This window comes from Ranitomeya imitator, chromosome 8 (genome assembly GCF_032444005.1).
Source record: "Ranitomeya imitator isolate aRanImi1 chromosome 8, aRanImi1.pri, whole genome shotgun sequence".
Classification (NCBI taxonomy): Eukaryota; Metazoa; Chordata; class Amphibia; order Anura; family Dendrobatidae; genus Ranitomeya; species Ranitomeya imitator.
The window spans coordinates 145,541,416-145,569,286 of record NC_091289.1 but is presented as its reverse complement, the minus strand read 5'-3'; the positions used below and the strand labels follow the sequence as shown (position 1 = coordinate 145,569,286).

Sequence of the window (27,871 nt, the reverse complement as noted above, 5' to 3'; positions counted from 1 at the left end):
AATATCCGTAAAAACTATATCCGGGTATGGCTGTCTCTAGTCATTGAGCTGGGGGAGGAGAACCGTCCTGTACCGGAGTATACAGAAAAAGCTAGATATAGCTGAATATCGGCCAGCGTCCCTCCTCAGGCGGCTATAAGGACAGCTCAGGGGCCTTCCGCTCAGAACCGGCTCGCAAGATGGCGGCGGACAGGCTGTTTCTGTGGATTGTTGCCGCGCTGCAGGCGGTAAGCGTGTCCCTGTGGGGGGCTTGTCCTAGGGGCTTCTCGTGTAGACCCCCTCGTGTTGTGGGGCGGAGCTGGCGGCGCCCGGGAGGTGCTGCCGCCTCCGTCTGTGACACGGGTGACGTGGCTGCGCGCTGCTTCCGGGTTGTATCCTGCTGCACGGAGGCGAAGCCCGCTATACCGTCTCTGTATCTGTGCCTGGTCCTCTGCTGCTGCTCTCTGTTATCAGCCAGTGGTGGACTCCTGCTGCTCCGTCCATGCTGCACCGTGGCTGGTGACCACCTGTGTGAGTACAGCCCGACCCCCCCGGCACTAGTGCAGGGCCCCCAGTTACCTCTCCCCCCGGCACTAGTACGGGGCCCCCAGTCCCCCCCCCCCGGCACTAGTACGGGGCCCCCAGTCCCCCCCCCCCCTGGCACTAGTGCGGGGCCCCCAGTCCCCCCCCCCCCCCCCTGGCACTAGTGCGGGGCCCCCAGTCTCTCCCCCCCCCCCCCCTGGCACTAGTGCGGGGCCCCCAGTCTCTCCCCCCCCCCCCCTGGCACTAGTGCAGGGCCCCCAGTCCCCCCCCCCCCCCGGCACTAGTGCGGGGCCCCCAGTCCCCCCCCCCCCCTGGCACTAGTGCAGGGCCCCCAGTCTCTCCCCCCCCCCCCCCCTGGCACTAGTGCAGGGCCCCCAGTCTCTCCCCCCCCGGCACTAGTGCAGGACCCCCAGTCTCTCCCCCCCCCCGGCACTAGTGCGGGACCCCAGTCTCTCAGCCCCCGGCACTAGTGCGGGGCCCCCAGTCTCTCCCCCCCCCCCCGGCACTAGTGCGGGGCCCCCAGTCTCTCCCCCCCCCCGGCACTAGTGCAGGGCCCCCAGTCTCTCCCCCCCCGGCACTAGTGCAGGGCCCCCAGTCTCTCCCCCCCCCCCCCGGCACTAGTGCAGGGACCCCAGTCTCTCAGCCCCCGGCACTAGTGCGGGGCCCCCAGTCTCTCCCCCCCCCCCCGGCACTAGTGCGGGGCCCCCAGTCTCTCCCCCCCCCCCCCCCCCAGCACTAGTGCGGGACCCCAGTCTCTCAGCCCCCGGCACTAGTGCGGGGCCCCCAGTCTCTCAGCCCCCGGCACTAGTGCGGGGCCCCCAGTCTCTCCGCCCCCGGCACTAGTGCAGGGCCCCCAGTCTCTCCCCCCCCCCCCCCCCCGGCACTAGTGCGGGACCCCAGTCTCTCAGCCCCCGGCACTAGTGCGGGGCCCCCAGTCTCCCCCCCCCCCCCCCCCCCGGCACTAGTGCGGGACCCCAGTCTCTCAGCCCCCGGCACTAGTGCGGGGCCCCCAGTCTCTCCCCCCCCCGGCACTAGTGCAGGGCCCCCAGTCTCTCCCCCCCCCCCCCCCGGCACTAGTGCGGGACCCCAGTCTCTCAGCCCCCGGCACTAGTGCGGGGCCCCCAGTCTCTCCCCCCCCCCGGCACTAGTGCAGGGCCCCCAGTCTCTCCCCCCCCCCCCCCCCCCCGGCACTAGTGCGGGGCCCCCAGTCTCTCAGCCCCCGGCACTAGTGCGGGGCCCCCAGTCTCTCAGCCCCCGGCACTAGTGCGGGGCCCCCAGTCTCTCAGCCCCCGGCACTAGTGCGGGGCCCCCAGTCTCTCAGCCCCCGGCACTAGTGCGGGGCCCCCAGTCTCTCCGCCCCCGGCACTAGTGCGGGGCCCCCAGTCTCTCCCCCCCGGCACTAGTGCGGGGCCCCCAGTCTCTCCCCCCCGGCACTAGTGCGGGGCCCCCAGTCTCTCAGCCCCCGGCACTAGTGCGGGGCCCCCAGTCTCTCCCCCCCGGCACTAGTGCGGGGCCCCCAGTCTCTCAGCCCCCGGCACTAGTGCGGGGCCCCCAGTCTTTCAGCCCCCGGCACTAGTGCGCAGCTCTATCATTAGTTTTCCTCTGTTGGGGTACTGAGACTACAGATCAGCATCCGATCTATGTGAACACAGAATCAGAATGTAAAGAGGCTTTTCCCTCATGATCTACGATACATCCAAACGTCTTACTTTGGTCCAGTTTTCATCTGTTGCCTTTGGAGCTTTCTGTTTGCAATATGGACATGTGAATGAAGCCGAAGACTGATGCGCTCAACAGGCATAGAGATTATTGAGATTTATCCACTGCTGGTTAGAGACCATTTAACTCATATGACCCACGCATTGAATGGATCCATAGTAGTGCACTAGTAGACTGCCATGGGGCCACCCTGTGCCTTTTAACTTTGAGGAAGAAAGGAAAAAATGTCAGAGTCCCCGTGCCTGCATGTATGGTGGCTGTTTGACAGCTTCAACACATCCTGGGATTGCCTAACAGCCGCGAGACCTGCAGCCACGGGGACTCAAACTTATTATTCGAGCGCGCCGGAGACACTCAGCCCTTGAGCATGCTCGGATAACAAGCGCGTTCGCTCATCACTAGTTAAAATGCAAATATTTGCTCATTTCTATCATGATTAAGGGTGCTGTTGGCACCAAAAACAGGTAGACATTTGCATTTTAACCTGTCGCCACTTTGTTTGTTCTTCCGTGAAGCCGTGCTACCTCCTTTCTTCCTCTGAGGCGTACAGGCGGATACGCTGTCCATGCTCCAGATCACCGCACCTGCATATAATGGTGAGCTGGATTACTTCCTTCAGCCTTTAATCTTACACAGAGGTGTTTATGAATTAAAAAAATGAAGTGTCTTGTTCTGTCTTACGCCGCATTGATGTACAAAACCATGGACCTTCGGTGCGACTTACTTTTTTCTTTTTTTCTCCCCCCATCACAAGTTTAAAATCTTTTCTCTGAGCAAACATTAGTGAAAATCTAATCCAAAACACTGCTAAAAATCATTGCTTGTCATTACATCCAAGAAAAATAACTGCTGTCCCCTTCCAGAATGTGTTTCCAGGTGAACCTTTCACCAGATGGATCCTCTAGATTTTCACAATCTGCATTCTCCTGCTGTCTATTCTCATGTCTGGCTTTTCTCTGCTCTTTCAGGTATCCACCTACGGAGCTGAGCTGTCCTCGGAGGCCTGCAGAGATGTTGGCTTTTCCAGTAATTTGCTCTGCAGCTCCTGTGACCTTCTTGGGCAGTTCGCGCTGAACAGCATCGACCCCTTTTGTAGACGGTGTTGCCAGGAAGAGACGCATTTGGAATCAAGAAAAGTAGGTTTTTAATATACTCCATTAGCATCTTTCTGCCTTGGTCAGTCATTGTTTTTGTTTTCTTCACAGCTATTTTATGTAAATTTTGCTATGCGTTTTTGTTCTTTATTTTGTTTGTTTGTTTTTTCGAAAAATCCACAGTAAACATGTTGTAGCTGTAATAATGGACATTTAAATGAGGCCTGAGTTTCATAGAGGACTTGATCATAAAATCTTCTAATAGCTGGTATACACAGCAATGTTTCTGTATTCTATCATCATATTTTCTGGGCTTAACATTTTGTTAAACTATCCATGGGTTATCAATATAAGATTGGTGAGAGATTCCTATCTGACCCCTCTCCCCGTTCTGCTGGTACCTGCTTTGGCAGCAGCCCAATGTAAGCTATCTATAGATGCTGCCAGGATCAAAGTAATCTGTGGGTGGGTTTCATGTGTTCAACTTCTGTGACTGCTCAATACAATTCCTTCCATATGTGTCTGATGTCAAAAAAGGGGGAAACAGCGTTGGTACCTAAAATGTGTTCTACTCTGATAGCTCCGCTTCTGTGTAGACTCTGGGGATAATTGTACTTTTAATACTTGTAAGAGGTGCAGGCTTGTTATTGACTTGTCAGTATAATATAGTTAGAAATAGACAGAAACCTCAGATTTCTCTCCAGCCAGTAATGGCTGTGAAACGTCTTGCGCTGTAACAGCGAGCTGCCTTCTTGAAGATCTCCACAGTAAAACCATCTGGCCGTACTGTTGCTGTGTCTCTAATAAGAGGACACTGTTTTGTTATAGCGGCTATTAACATTGGGTCCTAGTGGAGCAGGAAAGAACCACAAAATGACCGCAAATTATGGAAAAACCCGTCTTACCTTTTCATTCTGTGCATTTTACAAAAATTTCTAGAAATGTCCCCACCGAGCATGCGAAGACTTATAGAAACAAAAATGTAAAAAAAAAAAAAAAAACACTGTGTGCCGGAGTCGCTATATTTCCAAACAGCCATGGACAAAAGATTTGAGACTAAAAAACATTGATATTTTGGGTCCATGGCCAAGAAACTCCCCATATCTCAATCCCATTGTGAACCTGTGACTAGGGTTGAACGACCTTGACTTTTTTAGGGTCGAGCCGGGTTTCGCCAAACCCGACTATCTCAAAAGTCGAGTCGAGTGAAATCGGCCGATTATGGCGAAAAGTCGAGGATCGACCGAAACACGAAACCCAATGGCAATTATTTTATTTTTTTTATTTATTTTTTTTCTCTCTCTCTCTCTCTCTCTCTCTCTCTCTCTCTCTCTCTCTCTCTCTCTCTCTCTCTCTCTCTCTCTCTCTCTCTCTCTCTCTCTCTCTCTCTCTCTCTCTCGAAAAGCTGGTGTTACACAGTGCAAATCGCTACAGCGCACAAGCGACAACATGGCGATAGGCGTCCACGCCCCTAAGACCTATGTCATCACTCTGCCCACGCCCCTTCATTGGCTAAAAAAAATGGCGCCAAGCGCGTCATACGAACCGCGACTTTGGCGCGAAAGTCGCGTACCGCATGGCAGACCCCACACAGGGATCGGGTCGGGTTTCATGAAACCCGACTTTGCCAAAAGTCGGCGACTTTTGAAAATGAACGATCCGTTTCGCTCAACCCTACCTGTGACCAATCCTCAAAATGCAGGTGGACAAACGAAAACAGAACTTGTGATCTCCTCCAAGAACTGATTAAACAAGAATGGGTTGTCATCAGCCAGGATTTTTCCCCAGAAAGTCATAATTGGCTGACAGGGAGAAGGGCAGAAGTCTTGCGAAAAATCAAGAGTCTTTGCATAAACTTTGTCAGTAAATGTGTAAAAACCATTGAAATACTGATAATTGTACATCAGTAACCGCAGAAACATCTGGCTAACAGATCTAAAACACCAAAGCAGCAAACTTTGAAAAACTTCTTTTTTTTTTTTTTTTTTTTTTTTTTGTTCACCCAGCCACTTGGTTATCACTTTTACCTTGTGTCTCCATTTTGCTACAAAAATCACTGTCAATCGCCAAATTGCTCCTGGATCATTGAGAGAAGATGCCTTTGGAGAATGCCCCATTCTTTATTCATGGCAGTGTTCTTGGGCGAAACTCGGTGAGCCCTCTTGGTTGAAAAGAAACTCTACACACGAATAGTGTCAGGGTACTTTACACTTTACTCTTGGCATGACAGCATTCATGGTAGCTCCCACCCAGGGCTGTGGAGTCGGTAAGCCAAACCACCGACTGACTCCCAACTCCTCAATTTCCCTGAATTTTGACTCCACAGCACTCGTCACTACTGATCATGTACTGACATTTGCCATACCAGTGCTTTTGCTAAAACATCATTTGGAGGTGATCCTGGCACTTGCTGAATTTTCTTGATCCTCTCCGAAAATCTCCTCATGATCTGAAAAATGGCAGATTTTTGGAACCACATTACATGCAGCAATGTCCTTGCCTGTAAAGCCGTTTTGATGCAAAGCAATGGTAACTGCATGTTTCCTTGGAGGTAAGCATGGTTAACACAAGAAGACAATGATTTAAAGCACCAGCCCTCTTTTAAAGCAACCAATATGCTCTTCTAATTTAATAAGCATGACAGAGATCAGATGCCTAGTCCTCATTAACACTTTTTTTTTTTTTCTTTTTTTCTGAACTAAGACGATCACTGAAATGATGTAGCAGGTCACTTTGTAGCAAGGCTGGAAATGTTCTTTTTGTGATTGTTAATTTAAATAGCAAGAAATTACTGCAATTTTTATGCAATTCATGTGATCACGCTGAATGACAATGCAGAGTCCAAGCAAGTTGCCACTTATAGAAGCTCAGGCGGCAAACTTTGTGAAAACCAAAACATGTCATTCTCAAGTTTTGACCACGACTGTACTGGCTAGCAGCGAGGAAGGACCGCTTTAATTCTTATGCTTGAATTCAGCCTATCAAGGTGGCCACACAACTGTTGAATACACAATTGGCAAACTCTGTCAAGCTGCCTTTTCTGTGCACATTGCCCCTTACTGTCATTCACCCTGGCCTTACATGTTCACTGACGCACAGGGCGAAGAATGCATCATCTTTATGGGATGATTTGTGGATGAAAGCTGTTTTGCACTTTCATTAGTGCAACCTCTGGAACCAGGTGTCAGACCACCACCGATCTCATACTATGTATGAGGGGAGGAGTGGACAACCCCTTTTAAAGGGACACTGTCACCTGAATTTGGAGGGAACAATCTTCAGCCATGTAGGCGGGGTTTTTGGGTGTTTGATTCACCCTTTCCTTACCCGCTGGCTGCATGCTGGCTGCAATATTGGATTGAAGTTCATTCTCTGTCTTCCATAGTACATGCCTGCGCAAGGCAAGATTGCACTGTGCAGGCATGTACTACAGAGGACAGAGAATGAACTTCAATCCAATATTGCAGCCAGCGGGTAAGGAAAGGGTGAATCAAACACCCAAAAACCCCGCCTCCATGGCTGAAGATTGTTCCCTCCAAATTCAGGTGACAGTGTCCCTTTAAAGCTGCCACATTAAACACTGCAAAACACTATATCCAGCCCATTACTCCGATTCAGTGCAGGAGAAATGTGTGGCCAGTCAGTTATAGGTGCTGGACACCCATCTCTCTGCTAAACTTCAAGAGATTACTGCCATTCAGGCTGCGGGTATCATTGTTTCACCAGCCGAGAGTAGGGAGTGAGGGTTTCTACATTGGCCTTTTAAGGGGTTGTCTGCAATGAGAAAACCGTTCCACTAGACTCCATGTTGTTGCATCTTCTTAAGTACCGACACTTCTTGTATCAGTCTCCTTGCGCTGCTTTACTTGCTTTTCCTTCTTTTATCAGATCCATCTCATTGTGGATTTTGCATAGTAACAGTATGATTCTGGCTCTGATGACCCTTTCACTTGGGCTGCAATCACACATTCGTGTGTCACGGTGCTTGATTTACGAACTGGCCGAACTCCACAGCCTCCTAGGCAGATATGAGGCTGTTAAGAAACCTGAGGTTGATCCATACATCAGTCTGTACCCGGATCGCGACACAATCTGTGTTCTGCATACAGGCGCATGCTGTTTCTGTATTATGCCATCAGATGAACGAAGACTCGTGGTGTTTATGGCATCCTCTTCATATTAATTTTGGTGCACACTTGCTACTGCTGAAGAGTCACAGCAGTGGTTAGTCTTCTGAACAGTCAAGCTGGCCAACCTCTTCCGCATGGGGGTGATGAATGTAGTCATGGAGGTCGCGACTAAGCCTGTGCTGGTGAGTGGCCCTTCGATGCCAGCGCAAGCTTCAACTGGAAGTCCATCCTTGGGCGCACATTCAGCTGAAGTGTATTGCAGAGCAGAGACCCACCAGGTTCGTATTATGCCGGCCAATCTGAGGTCAGCAGCTGACGTCGGCATGCATGTAACTGGGAAGTCAGCTGCCAGCTTCAGAAGAGGACACCGCGTGACATTATGGAGGAGGAGGTGCAACTCGTATGTTCTTGTAGGAGTTAGAACACTACAAGGCCCATACATCTGACCAACACAACATGCCCAGTACAAATTTTGCATTGGGACCTATTGGACGCTTAGTTACTCCACTGCTCTTTTGGGCTTGAATAGTATTGATCTGGCCACTTATTTGGTGGCCAGCACATGTGAAGTGAGGCTTACTGGCCTCTACGTAATCTGTGCATGTGTCGGATGCTGTTGGCTCCTTGTGACTGTGAGGAACCACCTTCCTGATCCAGATATTTTACCTGTGGCACACTCCTCCTCGTTGTACACCATTTCTATACTGATATGTTTAAAGACCTCATCCTCCTGCACTATTAACCTGCGACAATGGACTGGTTTTCTTTAGGGGGCTTGTCCAGACTAATGATTGAACTATCTATATAGGATTGGTCATCAGTATCGGATAAGTGCGGTGCGACACCATCACCCTCACTGATCAGCTGTAATCTCCTCCATCGGTGGGCAGATGTAACCACTGAACAAAGAAGACTAGCACCTCTTTACACTGTGTAGTGGCTGCTGCCGGGTACTGCAGAGCAGCTCCTATTCCAGATGATCAAGGTGTTGTATTCTCATAGAATGGAGCAAAGGTGCCCGTGTGCGACCTCCATTCAGAAGGAGCCCCAGCAATCAGTAGGCTGTTACTTTTAAAGTTTCTTCTTACCCTTTTTAATGATTTCAGGTTTCTTTTCTTGACGATCTGCAATGTCTTGCACAGATGCTGTACTGAGTACAGTCAAAAGTAATCCGATTTTTCCCTTCCAAAGAGCATTAAAAAAAAAAAATCGTAATGTGTTTTCGACTTTGCATGCTGCATTATACAGGGTGTAAAGCACAGAACGATGAGCTGGAGGTGAAAATAACAGCATGAAAGTCGATCAGCTCATGGAATCGTCAGCTTTTTAAAAGTGCAGACTAATTTATCTGGTCATACAAAAGTATTGCAGAGACTCTGATGCGAGCGCTGTATAATCGTGGCCATTTGCCCAGCAATTTCCTTCTACTATACAGTATGCTATAGTCCGTAAGCCTAGGGTGTGTGTGTGTGATGTAGCCGAACCATTGTCTGTATGGAGGTAATGGAGAGCATGAAGTCGTTACTGTCTTCACAAAAGACGTGTCCTGATGATTCTTCATCTTTAAATGGAAAAATCCTTCCTGTATGTATCAACACCAGGGACCCAAAAAGCACACATTGGGGTGTGTTCACATGTAACGTTTTTGATGCTTTTTTTTTTTTTTTTTGTACACTTTTCTAATTTTATTTTAACCCCTTAAGCCCCGAGGGTGGTTTGCACGTTAATGACCGGGCCAATTTTTACAATTCTGACCACTGTCCCTTTATGAGGTTATAACTCTGGAACGCTTCAACGGATCTTGGCGATTCTGACATTGTTTTCTCGTGACATATTGTACTTCATTTTAGTAGTAACATTTATTCGATATAACTTGCGTTTATTTGTGAAAAAAACGGAAATTTGGCGAAAATTTAGAAAGTTTCGCAATTTTCCAACTTTAAATTTTTATGCCCTTAAATCACAGAGATATCTCACGCAAAATACTTAATAAGTAACATTTCCCACATGTCTACTTTACATCAGCACAATTTTGGAACCAAAATTTTTTTTTGTTAGGGAGTTATAAGGGTTAAAAGTTGACCAGCAATTTCTCATTTTTACAACACCATTTTTTTTTAGGGACCACATCTCATTTGATGTCATTTTGAGGGGTCTATATGATAGAAAATACCCAAGTGTGAGACCATTCTAAAAACTGCACCCCTCAAGGTGCTCAAAACCACATTCAAGAAGTTTATTAACCCTTCAGGGGTTTCACAGGAATTTTTGGAATGTTTAAATAAGAATGAATATTTAACTTTTTTTCACACAAAATTTATTTCAGCTCCAATTTGTTTTATTTTACCAAGGGTAACAGGATAAAATGGATGCCAAACATTGTTGTACAATCTGTACTGAGTACGCTGATAGCCCATATGTGGGAGTAAACCACTGTTTGGGCGCATGGCAGAGCTCGGAAGGGAAGGAGCGCCATTTGACTTTTAAATGCAAAATTGACAGGAATTGAGATGGGACACCATGTTGCGTTTGGAGAGCCACTGATGTGCCTAAACATTGAAACCCCCCCACAAGTGACACCATTTTGGAAAGTAGACACCCTAAGGAACTTATCTAGATGTGTGGTGACCACTTTGACCCACCAATTGCTTCACAGAAGTTTATAATGCAGAGCCGTAAAAATAAAAAATCATATTTTTTCACAAAAATTATCTTTTCGCCCCCAATTTTTTATTTTCCCAAGAGTAAGAGAAGAAATTGGACCTCAAAAATTGTTGGCCAATTTGTCCTGAGTACGCTGATACCCCATATATGGGTGTAAACCATTGTTTGGGCGTATGGCAGAGCTCGGAAGGGAAGGAGCGCCATTTGACTTTTCAATGCAAAATTGACTGGAATTGAGATGGGACGCCATGTTGCGTTTGGAGAGCCCCTGATGTGCCTAAACATTGGAACCCCTCACAAGTGACACCATTTTGAAAAGTAGACCCCTTAAGGAACTTATCTAGATGTGTGGTGAGCACTTTGACCCAACAAGTGCTTCACAGAAGTTTATAATGCAGAGCCGTAAAAATAAAAAATCTTATTTTTTCACAAAAATGATCTTTTCGCCCCCAATTTTTTATTTTCCCAAGGGTAAGAGAAGAAATTAGACCACAAAAGTTGTTGTGCAATTTGTCCTGAGTGCGACGATACCCCATATGTGGGGGTAAACCACTTTTTGGGTGCATAGCAGAGCTCGGAAGGGAAGGAGCGCCATTTGACTTTTCAATGCAAAATTGACTGGAATTAAGTTGGGACGCCATGTTGGTTTGGAGAGCCCCTGATGTGCCTAAACATTAAAACCCCCCACAAGTGACACCATTTTGGAAACTAGACCCCATAAGGAACTTATCTAGATGTGTTTTGAGAGCTTTGAACCCCCAAATGTTTCACTACAGTTTATAACGCAGAGCCGTTAAAATAATTTTTTTTTTTTTTTCGCAAAAATTATTTTTTAGCCCCCAGTTTTGTATTTTCACAAGGGTAACATAATAAATTGGACCCCAAAAGTTGATGTCCAATTTGTCCTGAGTACGCTGATACCCCATATGTGGGGGGGAACCACTGTTTGGGCGCATGGCAGAGCTCGGAAGGGAAGGAGCGCCATTTGGAATGCAGACTTAGATGGATTGGTCTGCAGGCGTCACGTTGCATTTGCAGAGCCCCTGATGTACCCAAACAGTAGAAACCACCCACAAGTGACCCCATATTGAAACTAGACCTCCCATGGAACTTATCTAGATGTGTTGTGAAAACTTTGAACCCCCAAGTGTTTCACTACAGTTTACAACGCAGAGCCGTGAAAATAAAAAATCCTTTTTTTTCCCACAAAAATGATTTTTAGCCCCCCAAATTTTTATTTTCCCAAGGATAACAAGAGAACTTGGACCCAAAAAGTTGTTGTCCAATTTGTCTCGAGTACGATGATACCCCATATGTTGGGGTAAACCCCTGTTTGGGCGCACGGGAGAGCTCGGAAGTGAAGGAGCACTGTTTTACTTTTTCAATGCAGAATTGGCTGGAATTGAGATCGGACGCCATGTCGCGTTTGGAGAGCCCCTGATGTGTCTAAACAGTGGAAACCCCCAATTATAACTGAAACCCTAATCCAAACGCACCCCTAACCCTAATCCCAACTGTAACCCTAACCACACACCTAACCCTGACACACCCCTAATTCTAATCCCAACCCTAATCCCAACCGTAAATGTAATACAAACCCTAACCCTAACCCTAGCCCTAACCCTAGCCCTAACCCTAACCCTAATGGGAAAATGGAAATAAATACATTTTTTTTAATTTTATTATTTTTCCCTAAGGCTAGGTTCACATTGCATTAGGGAAATCCGTTTAGCACTAGCGGATTGCGCTAACGCAATGTCTTTTTAGGTGTCGTGTTTAGTGGTCGCGTTAACGTCCCCGCTCTGGAAGATCGGGGATCGGACCTCGGGCGCGCCGCGGACGCTGCAAGCAGCGTCTGAGGCGCGCCACAAAAGAACGGCACCTTGCTAGCGCGAGCCGAAAATGGCACGCTCTAGCGATGCGCTACACCCGAAAATCACATTGCTGTCAATGGTTGTGCTAACGGACCCGTTGCACGGCGTTAATTGTGACATTTTCGCCGTGCAACGCTGTCCGTTAGCGTTAACCCATTAACGCAATGTGAACCTAGCCTAACTAAGGGGGTGATGAAGGGGGGTTTGATTTACTTTTATAGCGAGTTTTTCATATCGGATTTTTATGATTGGCAGCCGTCACACACTAAAAGACGCTTTTTATAGCAAAAAAGTTTTTGCGTCTCCACATTTTGAGACCTATAATTTTTCCATATTTTGGTCCACAGAGTCATGTGAGGTCTTGTTTTTTGCGGGACGAGTTGACGTTTTTATCGGTTACATTTTCGGACATGTGACAGTTTTTGATCGCTTTTTATTCCGATTTTTTGTGAGGCAGAATGACCAAAAACCAGCTATTCATGAATTTCTTTTGGGGGAGGCGTTTATACCGTTCCGCGTTTGGTAAAATTGATGAAGCAGTTTTATTCTTCGGGTCAGTACGATTACAGCGATACCTCATTTATATCATTTTTTTATGTTTTGGCGCTTTTATACGATAAAAGCTATTTTATAGAAAAAATAATTATTTTGGCATCGCTTTATTCTCAGGACTATAACTTTTTTATTTTTTTGGTTATGATGCTATATGGCGGCTCGTTTTTTGCGGGACAAGATGACGTTTTCAGAGGTACCATGGTTATTTATATCCGTCTTTTTGATCGCGTGTTATTCCACTTTTTGTTCAGCGTTATGATAATAAAGCGTTGTTTTTTGGCTCGTTTTTTTTTTTTTTTTCTTACGGTGTTCACTGAAGGGGTTAACTAGTGGGCCAGTTTTATAGGTCGGGTCGTTACGGACGCGGCGATACTAAATATGTGTACTTTTATTGTTTTTTTTGTTTTTTTTTTATGTAAAGAAATGTATTTATGGGAATAATATTTTTTTTTTTTCTGCTTTATTTAGGATTTTTTTTTTTATTTTTTTTTACAAGTGTGGAAATTTTTTTTTTTACTTTTTCACTTTGTCCCAGGGGGGGACATCACAGATCACCGATCTGACAGTGTGCACAGCACTCTGTTAGATCGGTGATCTGACATACAGCCGGGCAGGATTAGAGCTGCAGCTGCAGCCTGATCCTGACCCGGAAGTGCTCCCTGCAGGACCCGGATGCAGCCCGGCGGCCATTTTGGATCCGGGGACTGCAGGGAGAAGACGCTCGGTACACGGTGAGCACATCACCGTGTACCGATCGTCTCAGGGAAGCCCGCAGGGAGCCCCCTCCCTGCGCGATGCTTCCCTGCACCGCCGGCACACCGCGATCATCTTTGATCGCGGTGTGCCGGGGGTTAATGTGCCGGGAGCGGTCCGTGACCGCTCCTGGCACATAGTGCCGGATGTCAGCTGCGATAGGCAGCTGACACCCGGCCGCGATCGGCCGCGCTCCCCCCGTGAGCGCGGCCGATCGCATATGACGTACTATCCCGTCCATGGGAATTAAGTCCCAGGTCACCTGGACGGGATAGTACGTCATATGGGATTAAGGGGTTAAACCCTTTCTGACATCGGACGTACTATCCCGTCCATGTGGGGTGGGCCCCTATGACCATGGACGGGATAGTACGTCCAGCGCGATCGGCGGCGCTCACGGGGGGAGCGCCGCCGATCGCAGCTGACATCCGGCACTATGTGCCAGGAGCGGTCACGGACCGCCCCCGGCACATTAACCCCTGGCACACCGTGATCAAAGATGATCGCGATGTGCCGGCGGTGCAGGGAAGCACCGCGCAGGGAGGGGGCTCCCTGCGGGCTTCCCTGAGCCCCCCGCAGCAACGCGATGTGATCGCGTTGCTGCGAGGGTCTTACCTCCCTCCCTCCCTGCTCGAGCCCCGGATCCAAGATGGCCGCGGATTCGGGTCCTGCAGGGAGGGAGGTGGCTTCACAGAGCCTGCTCAGAGCAGGCACTGTGAAGGCTGCAGCGCTGCATGTCAGATCAGTGATCTGACAGAGTGCTGTGCAAACTGTCAGATCACTGATCTGTGATGTCCCCCCCTGGGACAAAGTAAAAAAGTAAAAAAAAAAAATTTCAAATGTGTAAAAAAAAAAAAAAAATAAAAAAAATATTCCAAAATAATGAAAAAAAAAAAAAAATATTATTCCCATAAATACATTTCTTTATCTAAATAAAAAAAAACAAAACAATAAAAGTACACATATTTAGTATCGCCGCGTCCGTAACGGCCCGACCTATAAAACTGGCCCACTAGTTAACCCCTTCAGTAAACACCGTAAGAAAAAAAAAAAGAGGCAAAAAACAACGCTTTATTATCATACCGCCGAACAAAAAGTGGAATAACACGCGATCAAAAAGACAGATATAAATAACCATGGTACCGCTGAAAACGTCATCTTGTCCCGCAAAAAAGAGCCGCCATACAGCATCATCAGCAAAAACATAAAAAAGTTATAGTCCTGAGAATAAAGCGATGCCAAAATAATTATTTTTTCTATAAAATAGTTTTTATCGTATTAAAGCGCCAAAACATAAAAAAAATGATATAAATGAGGTATCGCTGTAATCGTACTGACCCGAAGAATAAAGCTGATTTATCAATTTTACCAAACGCGGAACGGTATAAACGCCTCCCCCAAAAGAAATTCATGAATAGCTAGTTTTTGGTCATTCTGCCTCACAAAAATCGGAATAAAAAGCGATCAAAAAATGTCACGTGCCCGAAAATGTTACCAATAAAAACGTCAACTCGTCCCGCAAAAAACAAGATCTCACATGACTCTGGACCAAAATATAGAAAAATTATAGCTCTCAAAATGTGGTAACGCAAAAAAATATTTTTTGCAATAAAAAGCGTCTTTCAGTGTGTGACGGCTGCCAATCATAAAAATCCGCTAAAAAAACCCGCTATAAAAGTAAATCAAACCCCCCTTCATCACCCCCTTAGTTAGGGAAAAATTAAAAAAAGTATTTATTTCCATTTTCCCATTAGGGCTAGGGTTAGGGTTAGGGCTAGGGTTAGGGCTAGGGCTACAGTTTGGGTTGGGGCTAAAGTTACAGTTAGGGTTTAGATTACATTTACGGTTGGGAATAGGGTTGGGATTAGGGTTAGGGGTGTGTCAGGGTTAGAGGTGTGGTTAGGGTTACTGTTGGGATTAGGGTTAGGGGTGTGTTTGGATTAGGGTTTCAGTTATAATTGGGGGGGTTTCCACTGTTTAGGCACATCAGGGGCTCTCCAAACGCGACATGGCGTCCGATCTGAATTCCAGCCAATTCTGCGTTGAAAAAGTAAAACAGTGCTCCTTCCCTTCCGAGGTCTCCCGTGCGCCCAAACAGGGGTTTACCCCAACATATGGGGTATCAGCGTACTCAGGACAAATAGGACAACAACTTTTGGGGTCCAATTTCTCCTGTTACCCTTGGGAAAATACAAAACTCGGGGCTAAAACATATTTTTTGTGGAAAAAAAAAAGATTTTTTATTTTCACGGCTCTGCGTTACAAACTGTAGTGAAACACTTGGGGGTTCAAAGCTATCACAACACATCTAGATGAGTTCCTTAGGGGGTCTAGTTTCCAAAATGGTGTCACTTGTGGGAGGTTTCTACTGTTTAGGTACATTAGGGGCTCTGCAAATGCAATGTGACACCTGCAGACCATTCCATCTAAGTCCTCATTCCAAATGGAGCTCCTTCCCTTCCGAGCCCTCCCATGCGCCCAAACAGTGGTTCCCCCCCACATATGGGGTATCAGCGCACTCAGGACAAATTGGACAACAAATTGTGGGGTCGAATTTCTCCTGTTACCCTCGGGAAAATACAAAACTGGGGGCTAAAAAATAATTTTTGTGGGAAAAAATTTTTGTTTTATTTTTACGGCTCTCCATTATAAACTTCTGTGAAGCCCTTGGTGGGTCAAAGCGCTCAGCACACATCTAGATAAGTTCCTAAGGGGGTCTACTTTCCAAAATGGTGTCACTTGTGGGGGGTTTCTACTGTTTAGGTACATTAGGGGCTCTGCAAACGCAATGTGACACCTGCAGACCATTCCATCTAAGTCTGCATTCAAATGGCACTCCTTCCCTTCTGAGCCCTCCCATGTGCCCAAACAGTGGTTCCCCCCACATATGGTGTATCATCGCACTCAGGACAAATTGGGCAACAAATTTTGGGGTCCAATTTCTCCTGTTACCCTCCGGAAAATACAAAACTGGGGGCTAAAAAAATAATTTTTGTGGGAAAAAAATAGTTTTATTTTTACGGCTCTGCATTATTAACTTCTGTGAAGCACTTGGTGGGTCAAAGTGCTCACCACACCTCTAGATAAGTTCCTTAGGGGGTCTACTTTCCAAAATGGTGTCACTTGTGGGGGGTTTCAATGTTTAGCCACATCAGGGGCTCTCCAAACGAAACATGGCATCCCATCTCAATTCCTGTCAATTTTGCATTGAAAAGTCAAACGGCGCTCCTTCCCTTCCGAGCTCTCCCATCCGCCCAAACAGTGGTTTACTCCCACATATGGGGTATCAGCGTACTCAGGACAAATTGTACAACAACTTTTGGGGTCCAATTTCTTCTCTTACCCTTGGGAAAATAAAAAATTGGGGGCGAAAATATAATTTTTGTGAAAAAATATGATTTTTTATTTTTACGGTTCTACATTATAAACTTCTGTGAAGCACTTGGTGGGTCAAAGTGCTCACCACACCTCTAGATAAGTTCCTTAGGGGGTCTACTTTCCAAAATGGTGTCACTTGTGGGGGGTTTCAATGTTTAGCCACATCAGGGGCTCTCCAAACGAAACATGGCATCCCATCTCAATTCCAGTCAATTTTGCATTGAAAAGTCAAATGGCACTCCTTCGCTTCCGAGCTCTGCCATGCGCCCAAACAGTGGTTTACCCCCACATGTGGGGTATTGGCATACTCAGGACAAATTGTACAACAATGTTTGGGGTCCATTTTCTCCTGTTACCCTTGGTAAAATAAAACAAATTGGAGCTGAAGTAAATTTTTTGTGAAAAAAAGTTAAATGTTCATTTTTATTTAAACATTCAAAAAATTCCTGTGAAGCACCAGAAGGGTTAATAAACTTCTTGAATATGGTTTTGAGCACCTTGAGGGGTGTAGTTTTTAGAATGGTGTCACACTTGGGTATTTTCTATCATATAGACCCCTCAAAATGACTTCAAATGAGATGAGGTCCCTAAAATAAAATGGTGTTGTAGAAATGAGAAATTGCTGGTTAACTTTTAACCCTTATAACTCCCTAACAAAAAAAAATTTTGGTTCCAAAATTATGCTGATGTAAAGGAGACATGTGGGAAATGTTACTTATTAAGTATTTTGTGTGACATATCTCTGTGATTTAATTGCATAAAAATTCAAAGTTGGAAAATTGCGAAATTTTCATAATTTTCGCCAAATTTCCGTTTTTTTCACAAATAAACGCAGGTACTATCAAAGAATTTTTACCATTGTCATGAAGTACAATATGTCACGAGAAAACAATGTCAGAATCACCAGGATCCATTGAAGCGTTCCAGAGTTATAACCTCATAAAGGGACAGTGGTCAGAATTGTAAAAATTGGCCCGGTCATTAACGTGCAAACCACCCTTGGGGGTAAAGGGGTTAATCTTTTTTTTTTTTTTTTTTTTCCTTCTAAATCTTTGACCTTAAAGAGGAAAGTGGCAGCAAAAGAATTGATTAAAAAAAAACTTAAAAATAAGATTTCCCAAATCTTTCATTTTGTTGCTGCTTTTCCCATCTGAGAAAAACACATAACATTACATATAGAATTTTTTTCACTCTTGCGATAAATTCATAAGTAAGGTATATTTCATGTTGCCTTATTGACACACATTGGCCACAGTTCTTTTGCCGCTCCCCAAAAATTATCAATTTCACACACAAAAAAACTGCTGTATGTTAATGCTTAATTTTTTTTCAAACAATTTTTAAAGGCTGTCAACCTTTTCGGCCATGACTGTATAAGGTTAGGATACCATCAAAGGGGTACGCTTTGTCGCAGCTGATGGGCTCTCTTGATTTGGCCAGTTTTGTACCCTAAGAATCATCACTTTTTTTTTTTTTTTTTTACACTGTTTTCTATATCCGTAACGCAGTTCCAATTTCTTATATGTAATGTTTGCCTACTATAGCATTTCAGAGTGCAGCTTTACGTGGGGTGATGTGCTGTTGATTTTACAATGATTTTTAAACAGGTTGTGTGATCTAAAATGAAAAGTCTGCTAATCGCTGATTTCCGCCGCTGCACTAGGCCTCTTCTGGCCCAGGTGACCTGAAATCGGACAGCCCAGCTCACACTGGGGGCTGGGGATAGTAGACGCTGTGTGAGCCCGTGAAGCTGCAGACCGATCACCTGGGAGCATTGTGGGATCTTGTCCCCGACATCCTTATACAGCTCTTTGGTCTTGCCCATGTTGTAGAGGTTAGTCTGACTAATTGAGTCTGTGGACGGGAGTCTTTTATAAAGGTGACTATGTTGATTAGGGGCGTCTAACTGGTCTGTAGGAGCTAGGACTCTTAATGGTTGGTAGGGGATCAAATACTTATTTCTCACTGCAAAATGCAAATAAATTTATATAATTTATGCAATGTAATTTTTCTGGATTTTATTCTTGATGTTCTATCTCTCAATGTTAAAATTAACCTACCCTTAAAATTATAGACTGTTCATGTCTTTGTCAGTGGGCAAACTTACAAAATCAGCAAGAGATCAAATACTATTTTCCCCCATGGTATATTCCATGCATATTATACTCTGGCGCACACAGCGTCCAGCATGGACATACACTTCTGCAGATGCCATACAGATGAATGGGGCGGCCACATGGTTTTTGCAGGGATTTCTACTGCAAGTGAATTTTTCTTTGTAAAGAATTGTGCTGGATGATCAGATGCCGGCTCGAAGGAAACATCTTCCATCAAAGGCAGTTGGGTCCATTGATGCAAAACTGCAATCTGACTGCTGACTAAATTAGCATATAATTAGGAGATTTCGGGAATGACACATGCGCCTATTTTTTTTTTTTTTTTTTTTTTAATTTTTCGTAATGCAAATTTTATTTTTGTCTTTTGTGTGAGGATACAGCATCGACTCACAGCAAAAATGTCTGCAGGCCTCGTCGGCGACGGTTCATTTTGCAGAGCGCCTCTTTAAATGAATTTGATTGAGTTGAATCCCGGCTTTATGTTGCGGAGCGCAGCTGTTGGCTTCATGAATATCCTCCTTTATTGTTAGCACAAGTGCACTTGATTATGTCTACATCCCGATCCCGTGTGCAGAATATGGGATTCTTCTGGATCTCGGGGCATCCAAAGTGTCTGGAAACACTTCACAAAGCCAGCTTGTTAGAGAGCGACCCTTGCATCTGGCCCTGTGACCTCGCCTCTTGTCATGTCTGATGCATCCGTTTAACACTGGGTTGCACAAGTTTTCCACGTTGCTTCACGTTCCAGTTTTGGGCACCGGTGCTCAGGAAGGATATAATGGAACTAGAGAGAGTACAAAGGAGGGCAACAAAATTAATAAAGGGGATGGGAGAACTACAATACCCAGATAGATTAGCGAAATTAGGATTATTTAGTCTAGAAAAAAGACGACTGAGGGGCGATCTAATAACCATGTATAAGTATATAAGGGGACAATACAAATATCTCGCTGAGGATCTGTTTATACCAAGGAAGGTGACGGGCACAAGGGGGCATTCTTTGCGTCTGGAGGAGAGAAGGTTTTTCCACCAACATAGAAGAGGATTCTTTACTGTTAGGGCAGTGAGAATCTGGAATTGCTTGCCTGAGGAGGTGGTGATGGCGAACTCAGTCGAGGGGTTCAAGAGAGGCCTGGATGTCTTCCTGGAGCAGAACAATATTGTATCATACAATTATTAGGTTCTGTAGAAGGACGTAGATCTGGGGATTTATTATGATGGAACATAGGCTGAACTGGATGGACAAATGTCTTTTTTCGGCCTTACTAACTATGTTACTATGTTCTGTTCAGTCCTTTATTCCTTCCTGATGGTTTTCGTGATCTGACTGGTGGGGACCGCTATAGCTCAGCTTGTGGCATCTCATCTGGGCGATATTACAATGCTTGATTGGCAAAATCCACTTCAGTAAGAAACCAAGGAAATATGTATTGGATAATCCTTGAAGCTACAGTTTGCATCTGTGTAACGCAAGAAGAACCCATTGAGGAAATGGCTTCACCAGTAAAACTGCTGACATTGCGCTCGTTCATTTGCTCTATTAGTAATAAATCTGCATTGTTACGGTCCTCATACTCGCTCTGTCCGGAGACTGCAGCATACAGCATTCATCACTCACTCCTGCTGTAGTACACGTAGATGGGGACTACATTGTGTAATTCCCCAAAGGGAAGATTTAGGCTAAGTGCACACGTTGCAGAATTGGCATGCGTTTTCCCGCTAAACACTAGCGTTTTCCAAGCGATCTGTAGCATCGCTTGGAAAACTGATTGACAGGTTGGTCACACTTGTCAAACATAGTGTTTGACAAGTGTGACCAACTTTTTACTATGCCTATGCAGCATCAATAGTAAAAAGATAGAACGTTAAAAATAATTTAAAAAATAAATCGTGATATTCTCATCTTCCATCGTCCCTCGCAGCGTTCCCGCTCCTCGTGATGCTCCGGTCCCAATAATGCATTACGGCAATGACCTCTGATGTAGCGGTCTCGCGAGACCCACGTCATCACAGGTCATTGCCGCAATGCATTATTGGAAACGGAAGTATCACGAGGAGCGGGAACGCTGCAATGCACAACGGAAGGTGAGAATATCACGATTTTTTATTTTAATCTTTTTTTTTTTTTTTTTTTTATAAAATTATATCGTTCCCAGGGCCTGGAGGAAAGTCTCCTCTCCTCCAACCTGGGTACCAACTGCGCATGATCCGCTTACTTCCCGCATGGTGGGCATAGCCAGATGCAGGAAGTAAGCGGATCAATGCATTCCTATGTGTGCGCAATCGCGGCGATTCCGCACAAAGAATGAACATGCTGTGTTTTTTTTCCGGAATGCGATTCTGCGGCGGAAAAAAATACATGTGCACAAATTGTGGATTGCATTCTACTAATAGGATGCTTAATGTATGCGTTTGTTTTTTTGCAGTTTTATCGCGAAAAATCCTGAACGTGTGCACACAGCCTTAATCTGACTTCACAGTGGAGCTTGGCTTTTGTTATACCTTCATGGTAGCAATGGTACACATAAAAAAAAAAATTACAGGAGAAGAAAAAAGTTGCCAATGTGAGGGTGTCTCTAAGAAGATGCTCAAAATATGCTGATAATAATGAAGAAATATGATAGAATGAAAAAAAATGCATACCGTATATATTACTATAATCATGGCTATTATTATTGATTAGCTATTAAAGTGGAACTCTAATGTGGATGAAACTGTAATCTAAATGCACAATCCTATTTAGATCATACCGGTGTTTTTCTTTCACATTGTGATCCTATTGATTAGTATGCCTTCTCCAGCCGTCCAATACACTGGAAATGCTGCTTTCGTTTTTCTTGGATCTAAGTGGTAGCCTCTCTCCTTGTGGAGAGTGACATGCCAGGGTAAGGAGACTTATAGGCCATGCAATGCTTTTCTGGGAAATGTATGAGAAGCATTGCATGGCCTATAAGTCTCCTTACACTCGCATGTCACTTTTCACAAGGCAGAGATATTACCCCTTATACCACAGTGGGAGGTCTCTCATACTGCCAACTCGGATGTCACGCTTTGCACTGAGGAGGGGGAACACCATAAAACATGTCTGCACATTGAGATTCTAGTTTGGCTTTTATCCCAAGTCATGTGACAAGGCTGGTTGAAGGGTCGATGTTGACTTTTACACAAATAAATTACACTTTTGCTAGTGTCTACATTGGCATTCTAATCAGCAAAAAGATTTTTTTGAAATTACAAAGGCCATCAAAGGTCAGATTGTTTGGTACGATTCCTTTCAAAATGTATCAGAAAACAACAAAGTTGCTTGATTTCCTTGACTTTTCAGGGAATATTGTAGGCGAACACTCAGTAGAGCTGAAAATGCCACTGATGGGTTTTGTGTAAGGCCATAGCTGTAATCTGCTCATTGTAGCACAGATGATGTCTTCCAGCGTTAACCTGTTACTGCCCTGTCCCTACAGATGTACGCAGGGGCCATCCTGGAGGTCTGCGGATGAAAACTGGGGAGGTTCCCTCAAGTCCAGGGTGAGTCTGATACTTCTGCAGTCTCTTGTATATTTGCGGCCAGGCTTCCTGCACTTTCTAATATTGGGTAGTAAATATTTGGCTGATAAGGTACATTAGGATTTAGCATCCTCGGCAGCCGGAGAGAAACTTAATATTTTACAAATCTGCCGATGCCTAGTCCGTCTGTAACTCATCTGTTGTCTGCTTGTTGCCTGGCAGCAGGAAAGGATTATCAAGATGCAGAATTACCAGGGAAGCGACCATCCGAAATTTTACGAGCGAGCCTCCCTCCCGCCCCCTCTCATCCGGTTATCAATTACTGGACCCGTCATTTGCGGAATTGCGGAGATCTATTATTTGTTGATTTCCATATTGTAAATCTTGAGGCTGTGTAATCTAGTGCTGGGAGGACTTGGCGCGGCCTCTTCTGACTATTGCATCTGCCGGCTCCTGTTTTGAGTTCTTCTCCCTGCTCCTCGCATTAAGCAGAAGGGATGGCTCAGCTGTTCTTGTGTTCTCCAGATCATCACGTTTACGTCTTGCAGTTAAATCAATCCCATTCAGAACCACAAGAAAAATCTCTGCTGCACGTGTGGATCCTGAAACAAAAGAGCGATGCTCTCTATGGAGAGGGGGCGCTTGGCGGTCTCTGCGCGTAATGGCAGAAAATTGTTCGTGATTGCTGGGTTCATGAAACCAAGTTTTTAAAAATGTAATTCCCTCACCCAATTTGTGCCAAAAGAGCTGGGAAGTGGCACTGGTTTTAAGTGGGTATTGAGACCAAGCTATGAGTGGTTCTCGAGTATCATTACCCCTAGGTCTATGCCATCTTTTCTCATCACATGTCCCCATGCCAGCACATTGGAGAGCTTGTGAGCGGAGGTCATAAAACCATAATAGAAATGTAGGCCAGGGGCAGGGAACCTTTTTTGTGTGTGGGGGACAGGGATCATTTTGATATTTATACCATCATTATATAAGCCATACAAAATCATCAACTTGAAAATCATCCTGCTAAATTTAGACCCACAATTACCGTAAGTGGCCCCTAATGTGACAGATTGGGCTGCCTCTCTTTAGTGAGCCTTGTGATTTTAGGAGACACCAGGGCTGGAGCATATGCATCACATAGGAGAGGCTGGAGCATGTGGGTCACATAGGGGATGCTGGGACTGGAGCATATGCGTCACATAGGGGATGCTGGGACTGGAGCATATGCGTCACATAGGGGATGCTGGGACTGGAGCATATGCGTCACATAGGAGATGCTGGGACTGGAGCATATGCGTCACATAGGAGACGCTGGAGCATATGCGTCACATAGGAGATGCTGGGACTGGAGCATGTGCGTCACATAGGAGATGCTGGGACTGGAGCATATGTGTCACATAGGAGACGCTGGAGCATGTGGGTCACATAGCGGATGCCAGGACTGGAGCATATGCGTCACATAGGAGATGCTGCTCTTTTCCCCTGTGGAACGGGAGCGCATCACGCTCAAACTGTCTGGTAAGTTTGTCCAGACGCTGGGACTGACCAGCATCAGGACATAATCATTCATTGCATGCAACGCAGCATTCAGTAGGGAATTCTGCATGCAGTGCAAGAAGATATTTAAAGGATCTGCCAGGGGTCTGGAGAAAGGGTCGTTGTGGGCCATAAGCTGCCTGCCGCTCAGACGTTCCCTACCCCTGATGTAGAAAATGCACATATACAACATTTCAATGGAAGTTTTAAAGCTGCAATATTTTGCCACAAAGACCACAGCAAGATCAATTATGTAGTTGTGTTAGATTATGGTGGGTCAACCATGAAGGCCTCCATTGCTAGCGGTAACATGGAGCAATGTGTCCTGCGCCTTCAATCCTATTGGCAAAGTGAGAATTTAACGCATTTTCAGCTGCTGCTTCCAAGGATGTTGGCCGTGATCTGATGTAAGAATCAATTCTATAATGCAGATGTGCCTGCACTGGCGGCGGTATGATACGATCCCCATGTTGATGGCAGTAATTGCAGGTTTGGGCTTTCAGTCCCATCTATCATGTTACACATTCATGGACAGATGAGCTTTCAAAGAGAACTTGTCTGTACATTTTTATATATAGTTAATTGGTGCTATGGCTGAATAGGTGCTAGTCCTCCAATAGAAATATCTTTTCTGCAGGGATCCGATGTGCCAACCATGATACTTCTAGTGTAGCAGCCATATACAGATGTGACCAGGAGGGGGCGGGGGGCTTCACCCAGACTGCTCCTAATTAGGACCCTGTGGTGTAATGGGGGAAATATAGTTCAGCAATTAGAAGGTCCACACATGGCAGCTTTTTGGTGAAAAACTGCAGCATTTTACTGTCCCAGCAAAGTGAGCACGACTACTGACATCACATGCACGCATTGCTTGTTTTCTTCCTTGCAGATTTGAAGCATATCTACAGAATGTAAATTCTTTCAGCATCTATGTAGCGTTTTTCACCCATTCAAATGGGGGGGAAATGCATCCTTTTTTTTTTTTTTGCACAGCTTTTTTTTCTGCAGAGACCCATTTTTGATGCAGTAAATACTTAACATGTGCATGTATCTTTTATTTAGTCTTCTATGAATTCATTCAGTTTTCTTTTGTAGAAGTCTTTAAATTGAAAAGACCTGCTTGTGCTACTTAACACTACTAAAAGTAAGGGTCTGATCCACTAACACGTGTTGTGCATGCCGGCCTTTATGCAGGGCCTGGCTGGAGTTTGATGCACCAAATTCATTAGGAGAATGGAGTATTTTCTGGCATAAGATGCGCTGCCACTCTTCCAGAATTTCCTTGGCTGGCATAGTCTCCCTTCTCACTTCGCCGCCTCCACAGCTCTGCCCATTTTGGCATGGCGGATTCAATGCAACGTGAAGGTGTCAAGTCGCAAAATTCTTACTCAAAATTTTGCAACTTTGCAGTGTTTCATGCCAATTTTCTGGTGAAAACACTTTGAAGAATCAGGGCCTAAATCTTGTTTTATTAGTTTTAACTTATTCACTTCTTCATTCATTTTTGATTTTTAAAGGTGTGGGGGGTTTTAACTTCTATTTTCTAACATTTTTATGTCTTGTGTTTCAGCTTTTGTCAGGAGTGATAAGCCCAAGCTTTTCAGGGGCCTGCAAATCAAGGTATGACTTAGACTAGACCACCTAAACTTTACTGTTTGGATTCTAAATCCGTTCTCCAGGGGGGTTAAAATTTCCCTTTTAAGAGAAGTTACTGAACTCTTATGAAGGATTCCACTATAAATTGCAGTAGACAGGGCAAGATACGTATAAAATTCGGATCTCTCCTGTTGCCTGTTTTCCTTTCCCCCAGAAATAAGCACGGTAAAGCAGGAATGTTCCCATTGTTTCATCCTGAGATGTGTAAACCGCGATTCTCTTCTCCTGTTTCAGTATGTGCGTGGCTCTGATCCTATACTAAAGCTGCTGGATGACAACGGGAACATCTCTGAAGAACTGAGCATCACCAAATGGAACACGGACAGCGTCGAAGAATTCCTGAGCGAGAAGCTGCACCGCTTATAACTTGTCACACATATCGCAGCCCTGCTCCATCAGACTGTAGATCCTTCCCTAGCATCACCCATTCTGCTGGGTGTCTTCCATATCGATCATGTATCGCCCCTGATTTTCTCCTTTGAACGACTTGTTGACATCAAGTTAAGATGTGAGTTTAGTCTGTCTGACTTTTTTACTGCATTTCCTTTACAATTTTGTTTGTTGCTGAGAAGCAAGTGACAAGATCCACAACTTACTGAATTGTAAATGTTAATGGGGCAAACACTAGACTGAACACCGATGTCTGCCCATCAACGTCCGGTCTTACCAGACCCATAATACACAGATTGCACAATTGTGTTCTTACCATCATTGGTACAAGGGAGACTATGTAACCCAGTATGGAAACTATTTGGACCCTGGTCAGGCCTGGCATTCGGTGTCTGAATGTGGCCCTCTGCACATCGAATCTATACATCATCAGGAAGCACAAATTCCACTTCTAGGGACTAGTGATGAGTGAATATACTCGTTTTTTGGGTTCTCCCCAGCACGCTCTGTTGATCTCCGAGTATTTGTTAGTGTTCGGAGATTTAGTTTTCATCGCCTGCAACTGAATGATTTACAGCTAATAGCCAGCTTGATTACATGTGGGGATTCCCTCGCAACCAGGCAACCCCCACATGTACTTATGCTGGCTAATAGCTGTAAATCATGCAGCTGCCTCAGCAAAAAGTAAATCTCTGAACACTAACAAATACTCAGAGACCTCCCGAACAACGAGTATACTCGCTCATCACTACTAGGGACCTACACCTGGAGTATGACTTTATACATTTCTTATAAATCCATTGGGAGACAAGGTAATTCTGTCACTTGTAGTCCCACTAATCTACTCCTGCTCTGATGTTCATGAGAACTCCGCATTTCTAATGTATCAGTCCAAACCACAACTTCCTTTGACCATTGATTGAATAGTTTTTCATGAGAAAACATGGCTGATTTCTTGAAGAAACTTTGCCACTCTTGCCCATTAGCTGCAGAGAGTTTTACAGCTCTGCTTCATTCACTTCACTGGGGCTGATCTGTAATTCTTAAGAATCCAAAGACAAGTAAGAAAGATGCCATGTTTTCTGATCTCATAGACAAAAAGGGGTTTTACCATTTATAGGTGGGACATGCCGTTCCTTTATTGGGGGTCCTACACTCTGAGAATGGAGGGGTGTAGTACTGCTTCCTCTTCTAGTTAGCCATGCACAGTAACTCTTTTTTGCACAGCATCCTCTTCATTCTCAAGGTCGTGGGGGTCCAAACGGTTATAGTATGTCCTAGCCATATGGAAACCCCTTTCAACTCTAGCCCAGCAATGAACATGAGTGTAAAGGACACATCGGTTGCACACGTAGATATAACTTTGCTAAAGAACACACATCGAATAATTACATTCTATCCACAAAGCTGACTTTATTGGGCCAATCTGAGGCCGAATCAGTAGAATTCTAACAATGGCTTTCATTTATGATAAGTGCAATGAATTGGGGCATTATAAGCGTGGTGTGGTCTTCATTACATGGGGATTACATCACAATTGGGTTGAGTTATTGCAAAAAAAAATTGCTAATTTGTAATCTTTCTATTTGGCACAAGTTAAAGCCTATTTAATGGAGGTCACCATGACCTCTAGTGCCCTTTTTTTTTTTTTTTTTTTTTTTTGTTGTTGTCTTTTTTCCTTTTTTGTATGCATTTTGTATCAGATCTTTTTTTCCTAGCTTTTATTTACAGCATCTTGCCGGATGCTGAAAGGACATGTTGTTTAGTGATGATGAAAGGGCTCCGTTCACTGCATTAGATGTGACACATTAGGGTCGTGCACTTTTGTGAAGACTACACAGAAAACCTTCTTAAGGCTTGTGGCCGTCTGATGTGCTGTGTCTTGTACCCTCATGTTGAGCCCTGCTGCTTTGAATAGGAGTCGAGAAAAGATTGACATGCTAATGATGGAAATGTTTCAATAAAAAAAATGAATCTATAAGTAA

At 45.1% G+C, this 27,871-nt stretch overlaps 1 protein-coding gene across 1 annotated transcript; it reads left to right on the top strand.

Moving 5' to 3' along the window:
* Window positions 1-71: 71 nt before the first annotated feature.
* SELENOF (selenoprotein F) lies at window positions 72-27,871 on the top strand. The gene is made up of 5 exons (XM_069737519.1): window positions 72-227; window positions 3,210-3,377; window positions 22,268-22,331; window positions 25,411-25,460; window positions 25,731-27,871. Exons 1-5 carry the CDS (start codon window positions 180-182, stop codon window positions 25,860-25,862), a joined length of 462 nt encoding a protein of 153 aa, XP_069593620.1. The 5' UTR covers window positions 72-179; the 3' UTR covers window positions 25,863-27,871.